We start from the raw sequence: 10,226 nt of genomic DNA, 5'->3' as shown, positions 1-10,226 counted from the left end.
AAAAAAAAATATCAAGAACTCCTGCATGTTTTCTCACTTTCTTATTTCAGTCCATCTGACCTTCATCAGGTATACAAGAAACATATGGACTAAACAAGCATGCACACATGGGAAATTCCTTAGTCATTCCAACATGCAATCAGGGAACTGTATGATCACATAAAACCAGGACAAACAGATTCAGGGATAGCTTCTTTCCCAGAGCTATCACCGTAGTAAATAAGCACAAAAACAATTGAACCTGCTTAGCTATACCATACCGTCACTGCCATTATATTATGCTGCTATTCATACTGTCATTATATTAATGCTGCTATCCTGTATATATCAGACTTACTATTGTTTGAGTACTTGCGATTGTTTTATTGTACTTTTTATATTTTACATTTAGATTTATTATTGAATCTTGCACCAAGGGAGTGGCACTCCAATTTCGTTGTACTCTGTACAATGACAATAAAGGCTATTCTATTCTATTCTATTCTATTCTATTCTATTCTATTCTATTCTATTAATCTGAAAAATGAACACTTTGTGTATGTGTGTCAGTAATGTTGAGTGTTTGAAGTGACATCCAGGTAAGTTCAAAACTGTTGAAGTTCAGAGTAAAACAACAGTAGGCTCTTAATACAAACTGTGTGCTTCATCAAAACATCATATTATCAGCCATAGTCCATTAAGAGTATACACAAATCACAAATAATCACAAACATCATACTAAGTAAATATTTCCTATGAAAATGAAAATGACTAGATACTACTTGTTATTACATTTATTCCATTCACTGACTTATGTTACCCGTTGGGTATTTTAATACATTCTGATTCCTATATGGCATATATGGTATATGAATGATACAATATTTTGATGTTTTGAAAGGTTTTCATTTACAGTCTGTCTTGTATTTTGAACTTGAGGAGTTTTGAATTCATTTGGATGTCACTTGAGGTTAGTATTATCACACAGGTGATCCTGCTAATGCTTTTGGTTGACTACTGACAGACATACATGCAAGGTGTTAATCAGTCAGATTAATTTCATTAGTCCTCTCACTGCATGTGATGACGATTGAGATACTTCGCGTGTATGTGGCAATGCAGGGATTGTGCTCATATACTACGAGGTCAAAAGAGAAAAAGAGTTTAATAAATATAACAGCAGCAAGCAGATCAGTGTGTCTAAATTCTATTTCTTTTTATGTCTTTGCTGTCATGATTTTTTGTAACACTAGAAATTCCATCTTAATTTTTTTCTGTCTATCAGTCGGCGATGTGGAGAGGCAAATAATAAGGGACCTTTTTTTTATTTGGCTGACAGCAAAGTTCGATCAATAAAGTCCAGAAGGATAACTCAAAACAAAAATCCAAAAACCCGGCATGGGGAGTAATCCAGGAAAACACTGAAGCAAGACAAAGAGCTACATTAGGGGGAGAAAACAGATGGTTTGACAAAGGACAAAGGAAAAAGAAGTCTGAATATACACAGGCTAAATGCTGAGATGAGATGGGAGGCAGGTGGAGAATGAAGAAATTAAACTCATAATTGACAAGATTTATAAGTGAACTAAAAGAAGAATCAAGAAATTCAGCAAGCAAACAAAACAAGCTTCAACCAATCCAACATCTTTTAAAAAAAATCAGAACCCAAACTCAGTTAACAAAAGAAGACTTGATTTTTTTTCATAAATATGCATCACTATTCATTTATGCATTGCATTTATCATGTAATAACACCATTCACAAAACAAAACCTTCCTCGCTTCTTTAAAGTATGTCAATACCAGAGCAGATGGCTAAAACTAAAATATCCCTCCACATTTGGTAGGCTCTAATTTAGTACTGTGTTCCTTTTCATGCACTGTGTAACTTCTAAACATATTGCTGGCTTTTATTGTTCTAAAAATGGTGCATTATTTAGTTTGCCAGTGTAATATAGTTTACACCAACAGCAATTAAATATACCATCTGCATGCAAGGAGGAAATGGTCGACTTACATAACGTAATCTTGTTAAAAATGTTTAAATATATCCATTTTACACCCTGGGGGAGAGCAGCATATAGCACACCTCTCTTTTTTTTTTTGGTGTATTTCTAGAGGTGTTAATGTCAGTGAAACCTTCCTGCTCTTCTCTGTTTGGAAGCACTCAGCGTCTTTTCTCTTGACCTGGGTTAGGCTTTTCGCTCAGGATGTATTCCTCCAGAGCACTGACATTCATCTTGTGCTGTGCTGTGTGTATTTAAGTGTGCATGTGCACGTGTGTATGTCTCTTTTGTTTGTTGCCAGCATTGTTAGTCAGACTTGATTGCTTGTGACTGTGCTTCAGCAGAGGAAACCCGTGGGTAAATTAGACAGATAAACATATGATGTGACATAAGATTAGGAGAGTCAGAGACAATGACTCTTGACTTCATGCACACTTTCACTTTATATATGATAGTAGTATTATTTATTTTTTTCTTTGAGCAGCTCTTAAGTAATGGCAGTGCATCAAAGTGTAATTTTATTCTAGTTGCTTGGTTGAAATGAGTTTTAAAAACTGATGCTAGTCATTTTGAACTGAATCTGCTGGCTATTGGAATGTATTATGTGCAGATATTGCTAAAAGTATTATTTCTCTAAATGAATATGTATTTAATAAGATTCACGTCATAAGTATAGAAGATAGAAAAAAAGAAATGCTTACTGATGAAATTAGTTTTTAGGTTATCGGGCATTTAAAGCGCAGTGGCAGACACGTACCATTGGCTGAGAAATAACGTCACTGATTTCAAAATAGAAAGAGCCTTGGAGAAAATTTCCACCATGCCTATTCCTGTGATTTAATATAACAGTCTCTGAAAGGTGATTTTCGTTATACAGGGGTGTTAATTATCATCTGGTGCTGACAGCTGGTTATAGGCCAGCAGGTGTCAACTAGTACTGTACGGAGCTTGGCAGAGAGTAATCCCTCTCGCCTCAAGCTGCTATCTAAAAGGTATCCTCCACTAAATTCAACTGTTTAGGCCTAAAGCCAGAGATGGTACACTTATACTGGGTTATGCAAACCAGACTCTTGCTGCATAAAATGGAAATTGTGTTTTCAGTCAGCGACTTAACAAAAAATCGGTTATTATAGCACTCTATGAACACAGTAATTTTTACGACTTCTGATAATAGAGACTTTATGAGCTTTTTTCTGAAACTCTGAATCTATAAACTTTTAACTCAATTCTAAATGTTCATGCTTGCTCATATCTGCACTCTGGGAATGAGTCTGATGTTGGCCTCTTGTAACTGCAGTGTTATTCTCTGGAATATTGTCCACAGCTCTCGAACATAGCGTAGAGTCCTGGAAAATCAAACATAAATCCAGGCTCAGCCAGATTTTTTTCAACCAACAACAGTCCAGTACTTTGCTAATATGATTGCCAATGTTGCTTTAATCCAAATGTCAATCTCATACTGTATGTCTAAAGGACACCCGACTTTTATTTGAGGACATTAGTCTTTGATGTAGCCTTTTGCACGTTTACACTTGCATCCAAGCCATAATACTAGAAAGGCAAGGCAAGGTAATTCTAATTGTACAAGACCTTTAATCCACATAGATAGATTTAAGGTGTCTTAATAAATCATCATTTTGGTAATTACCTTTTAAATCTTATAGGCTATATTTTCAATTGCTTCAAATTAAAACCAATTGCTTTAGTAGGTTACTTTTTTTTTTCCTTTAAAAACTGTTTTAAATTTTGTAGCTGTAATTTTCTGAAAAAAATTTGTTCTTTTTTATGGCCATCAAACCTGGTTAGCTGGAGCAGGTATGACAGATTCAGTGAGAGGAACGCAGCAAATGAGAGAAGGTGCAAATTTAAAGAAGAGAACCAACTAAAAAACATCTCTTGAAATGTTGTGCATGCTGCCAAATGAATACAGCTCAACTATACACATAGGCATGTCCTTGTAAGCCACACTATCATAGTGTCATAAATATGCTAAAATATATATATTTTTTTAATCCTCTTACTATGATACACAATAATATAATACACTGTCTGACTGAAAATTCCTCCTACATATTCAGAAGGTAAGCAATCTCACTTTGCACACAGGTACACATTAAGCCCCTAAAGTGCCTTATCTTATTTGATGTCAGCATTTATGCACTAATAAAAACCTATAAAAGAATTGTATCATTTTGATTTCACAACAACTAATTAATGAATACTGAATACACTTGATATGATATGATATGATATGCTAGACTTACACAATTTGTAGATATCCTTTTTGATATCTATAAATTGTGATCCTTACAGTACTAATATTATATTAATGATTGTTTATGAAGTCAAGCTTACTGTATTTAGGGACTAAATGAAAAGTTTAATGTCAGATAAATAACTATACAGCATTTCAAGACATGTAAAAAAAAGTCCAGCCTACAAAATCATCTTTTTATACATTTATCCAACAATAAGGCATGTAAATATGCCATATGGGTATGTCTTTGATTGATTTTGCAAACCAGTTTTTCATTATTTCTACTTAAAGGCAGTGGATAGTACCTGGCTGATAAGTGATAAGACATTTTTTATAAACCCAGTCCTTTAATCATTTTTCATAAAAGCTTTAAAAAGCTTTTGTCAATATAGCAGCATGATAGTAAAAAATATATCCAGCACAGCACACGGGCCAGAGGAGTAGAAATTTAATGTAACATCACAGGTAGTCTATAAAAGGATAGTGTGTCAAAGGAAGTGAGTAGGATCTTTCCAACCTAATAACCAAGGCAAACATTAGCACAACAACAATGATCTGCAGTCCAATTCGAGACTGGCGACATGGAGCATCCATAAAAATAAAAACTGAGGAAGGTGAACTGCATCATATGTTGTCGGTAATTTGCAGCATCATTGTGGTAAACATTTCAGCCTATATAACACTCCTTAACAGCACACCATACTAGACCCCTATGATAACTTTATTAATACTGTGACCTTACTTAATGTCATGTGACATCAAAGTGAGTAAAGTCAGTACACTCAGTTTAAAAGGTTTGGAAACTGCCTAAATCAATAGAACTGATGAAGCCTACTGAATGAGTACAGGCATGTCCTTAAGACTGATGTGTGTAGCTGTCCTTGATTTTTGTGCTTATGAAACAGCCCCCTAATGTCACTGTTACTGAATTTTGTTGTAATGAGATTCACTCTGTGATTAACAAAGAATTGTTATTTTTCTGTTTCTCTTTTTAAACCTTGAATTAAGTTTTTTATTCATTCATTCTGCTTTCTTTCATACTAGCATTTATGCACCAAAGGAAAGACTCAAGTTAAAATCTAATTCAGAGAATAGTAAATTGACTTCTTTCTTTTTTTTTGTCTTGTTTGTTTGTTTTTACAGACATTTATAAAAGTTATAAAGATAATTTGTCATTTGTATGTAGAGACTAGAGTGGAAAGATACCAAGATATCAAAAACCTTTCAAGGACACAGTTTTCATAGAATGCATGTTATGTGAATATTAACAATACAACAAAACAGAATAAACTATGGATAATGTTACTTTGTTTCACTATACCTAATTCAACTGAAACCATTAGAGTAAAATACCATTGTCCTTAGGCACAATGGATAGATGTATTCGACTGTAATCCTTCAGAGATATGCAGGATGCACCAAATAACAACAACAGACTGCTGCAGTACTGGGGACTTAAGAGATGAGTGCAGGACACAAAGACAGATATTTGCAACAAAAAGAAACCTGTTTATTATATTCTGGAAGGTTCATATATAAATCAACCAACCAAAATAAAGGTTTCTTACACATTAAGGACTAGAACACATAAGGAACACAAAAAAAAATCACCAGCACTACAGCAATCAGTCAATGATGACACATACACAATAGAAAACTCACAATGGAAAACAATATCAGACATGCTCCTGGGGCTATTAAATATATTTATAGATATACATATTACTGTGCTGTACATTGAGGTCTTCTCTCAATGTCCTTTCTATTTTTAGGGAGGAGTAGATTCTTCCGTTTCCGCCAGGCTGCTTTGAGCCTGATGAATACCAACAAGCAATCTCTTCCGCAAGAGGACCCAGATGCTGTGATGGTGGACTTGCCCAAAGAGGATGAGGACTCAGTGGCCCTGGAGAGTTTCCCATCACCCACCAAGAGCATTTGCAGTCCCATTGAGGCCAATGACACACATGCCCTCATAGGCTCAAGCCACCACTCCTCCCAGGCTAGCATCGGTCCTGAACCACTTGACCATTCATCCCCTAAACTCCCCTGGGAGAAACTCTACCATTCGGAGCCACACCAGTCCTCTACCTCCCTGTCAAATACCTTCCCCAGAGGCAGCATCAGCAGCATGAGAAGGGCCTCATCCGTTCATGAAATTGAAGGCTATAGTTCCAATTCAAAAAACTTATTCAGGGATCGCCATACAAATGAAGGTATGTGCTACACTACGCTCTATAACTTGTAGCTTCTGTCTGTGTTATGTCGTATTAATATATTGGCCCAGCCAACACCTTACGATTGGCTGCTCATGTTTTAACTCTACTTTGATAAGTAAAGTCTGACCAATATATCAATAGGTTATATGGGCTTACTGCACTGAAATGATTGTAAACTAATGATTGAGACAGATGTCATCATTTTGTGACAATGTAATCTTAACATCTGTAAAATCTTAGATAATAGCATTGCTTTTAAATAATTTGTCTCAATCCGTGTTCATATTATATGACACCTACATAGCTGTGCAAACTAACTGTTGTTAAAATCCATGTGGGCTATCAGGCATAAATTGTGAGGCAAAATTCTTTAAAAAAAAAAAAAAGAAAAGCCATAAACCAACACTGTTTTTGATGCCAGACACTCTTAGTCTTTACTCAGTACTTCTCTGTTGTCCTGGAAAATAATTTTAGAAAGAGATATGCTTTGTCCAGCCCAGAATTGACATGTGTGTTGACACATGTATAGCTATGAGAAAAACAGAAGGTGAAAACATTGCTTTTTAGGCATGTGTAATTTAAAGGCTTGTGTATGAATAAATCAGTTTCCCCCCGATTCCTAGTAGGCTTTAATTCACAGCCAACCGCAGCTCTAAAAGCACGTTAGATGTGTTGTAGCACATTTTTTCTTGGGTGAAAAAATACTAAAAATTCCCAGTAGTTCCTCCACTATCAGTTGATGTAAGATTACATTAGTCAATGGTGATGTGCATGTACAGTAAATGAGGCTGTTATTCTCTTTGGCTAGCAATAGATTTACAGTATACAAAGCTCAGCGTATTATGGTTATATTGCCATAATACCTAAAAATGGACAGGAGATTAAAAATCTGCTTGTTTAATCAGGGTGAAGCAGGTAATTTCTTAATATTTATTCAACAACAAAAAAAACCCCACTAAATCCTGTGTTAACCTCTACATCTTGCCAAGGTTACTAATGTGGCTGCCATTTGCTCTTGAACACTAGGCCCTTTCAACCACGTGAAGTCCAGCCTTCTTGGCTCTACCTCTGATTCAAACATCAACAAATATAGCACTATCAACAAGATCCCCCTGATTGCACTCAACTTCTCAGAGGGGACAGAGAAGAAGACCCACTCTCCACCAACAAGTGAGAAACCCATCATAGCACCAAAGGTTAAAGAAAGAACTCACAATGTAACAGAAAAGGTCACACAGGTGAGTCTGAAAATTCCAATTTATTTTTACATTGAAGCATCTGTTATTGTTTGACTTGCAAAACTCTCTCAGCTACCATTTCTCTGACCTGGGTCCAACTCTTAGAAATCCATCCATCCACCTTTCCACACATATCCTTGGTTCTCTATTTCAAAGAACGTCACTGAGAGGGATGGATGGGAAGCTTGCCAGTGCACTAATCATTTCAAATGTAGTTCTGAAATTGGATGCCTCCATGAAGATGATGAGATATGATTCACTGACAGCTCATTATATTAAAGAAGAAATCATGTTGCAGATCGCACCAGCCGCAATGCCAATAACTAAATATCATCTAAATTTTTCTCAACTCAACTGAGATAGCAAGACTTTTACATAGAGAGGCATTGAACCAGAGAAGTGTATACCAAAGTGGTCAAAATCATTTTTGCAGTAGTTTTCTCTTCCCCATTTTTCCCATGATGACAGATAGACTCAAAAGATGAAAACAATACAAGCCTTACTTTTGGAGACGCTAACAAACAGCTGGCAGTCTATCATGCTGCAGAGATAACATATGGCTACTGCCCATCCACATAAATAGAGGAGTAGTGCCAGGAGTTGAAACAGATATTCAGGCTGGGAATTATTTTCCAGCCCAGCTACACTTTCTTCATGCAAACAAACATGCTGCTAATTTTGTAGGTTTACTCTATGTATTGATTTGGAATGACTCGATGATTTTATTGAATATCTAGTACAATAAGCTGAAAAATGAAACATTAGTATTGCCTATTTTGACAAATAACTTGCTGTCAAAATACAAGTGAAGGGAGTTAGAGGAGTCTCAATCCCTAAGTCTAAGACAAAAATGTATGTTTTGTTTTAGTTTACAGTTATTCTGGTGATAAGTTCCAGTTTTGCAATTCTGTTTTGTTTCAAGTCTTACATCTGTACATGTGTGCATCTTTGGAGTGCACCTCTGGGAACCATGGACACAGTTGCACGAGGGCAAGAGTACAAGTGTATTTATTCTGATAGCTCTTTTCATTCCTTCTTGCTATAATATCACTATTCAAGTTGAATATTCACCTGAGCCCTAAACCACCCAGGATACCAGTACATGTCCCGAGTGATGAAAGTACTTTCATCTTGAAGCAAACTTAGTGGCAATATCAGAGAAAAAACATCTATTTCTGTTTCAGAACAACAAGAAGAACATTTCACTGACTCCCTATAGAACCTATTAATTCATTACGTTTACAAGTCACAAGTGGATGTTCTTAACACTTGAACAAACAGGGGTTCTAGGGCTAGCTAGACATGTCAATATTCATTGCGGTTTTATTTTTAAACTAATAAAAAAAACAATGTTTCCTAAAATTAAGTGAGGGGAAAAACGTAAAATGTTTACTTGCTGGCCACTTTTTTATGAACACCTTACTAGTATGACCCCGCCCATTTTGCCTTCAGAATAGATTTTGGTCCATCCTGACTTGATAGCATCACAAAGGTGCTCTTTTGGTGACTGTGGAAGCCATTTGAGTCTAGTCGTGTTTTTCATGTTCAATAAACCAGTTTGAAAGGATCTGAGAGTTGTGGCATGGTGTATTTTATGGATAGAAGCAGCCACTGAAAGATATGTACACTGTAGTCATAAAGGTATGGACAGGGTCAGCAACAATACTCTAGCAGGCTGAAGAGAACATTTCCCCCAAACTGGTACGCGACCATTACCACCAGCCTGAAATGGTGATACAAGGCAGTGTGGATCCATGGTTTTTGTTGTTTATACCAAGTGCTTCTTCTACATACCTTGGTAAAAACACATGGTTAGTTGATTTACTGTCTTTCTGTCAGCCTGTCAGTCTGGCCTTTCATCTCGGCCTTTGCACATCAACTGCTGGATTGGATATATTCTCTTATACTAGCCATTCTCTGTAAACCCTAGAGATGGTTGTGTGGGAAAATCCCAGTAGAGAAGCATATTCTGAAATAGTGTGTATGCCTCCAACAACCATGCCACGTTCAGAATCACTTAAAACCCATTTCTTCCCAATTCTCATGCTTTGTTTGGAATGCAGCATGGCATCTTGACCTTGTCTATATGCTTGAATGTATTGAGCTCCTGCTGTGTGATTGGCTGATTAGACATTTTTGTTCGCATGCAGGTGCCCACTACCAAACAAAGTATACTTTAGGGATAATGTTGCAGTTATTCTGATAAATAACAAAATGTGTTTTGTTTTGGGATATTTCAGTAAATTAAGAACTCTGTGTAGGACACTATAAAATGCTTTGGGGCCCAGTAACCAAGCAAAAGAAAAGCTCAGAAACTTTATATTTAAACTTCTTTCACCACAGCTTTCTCATCTATAAATGAAAAAGAACCATCATCGTGATTAAATGTTCTCCCTCCCTGCTGATTTTAGTTTGGAGTTTGAAGACACTGCAGAGATGTGAACGCTGCATCTGCTTCCTGACTGCTAGCATGGGGAAATCTATAATTCATGTGCTGAAGATAAGGGAATGTGCTGAAAAGAATAGAAAGA

The 10,226-nt window shown here is 36.2% G+C and overlaps 1 protein-coding gene across 1 annotated transcript in view; it reads left to right on the top strand.

Annotated features, from left to right (window-relative positions):
- kcnh7 (potassium voltage-gated channel subfamily H member 7) overlaps window positions 1–10,226 on the top strand; it is a 45,119-nt gene that overhangs the window by 14,327 nt on the left and 20,566 nt on the right. Inside the window, exons 4-5 of the mRNA XM_013908290.1 lie at window positions 6,014–6,454; window positions 7,484–7,695. Coding sequence (XP_013763744.1) covers window positions 6,014–6,454; window positions 7,484–7,695 — 653 coding nt within the window. The remainder of the gene's footprint in view (window positions 1–6,013; window positions 6,455–7,483; window positions 7,696–10,226) is intronic.

The sequence above is a fragment of the Pundamilia nyererei genome, unplaced genomic scaffold (genome assembly GCF_000239375.1).
Source record: "Pundamilia nyererei isolate P.nyererei 1_Seehausen unplaced genomic scaffold, PunNye1.0 scaffold00009, whole genome shotgun sequence".
In the NCBI taxonomy this organism is placed as follows: domain Eukaryota; kingdom Metazoa; phylum Chordata; class Actinopteri; order Cichliformes; family Cichlidae; genus Pundamilia; species Pundamilia nyererei.
The sequence above is the reverse complement of the archived record's forward strand: the minus strand, read 5'-3'. Positions and strand labels throughout refer to the sequence as shown.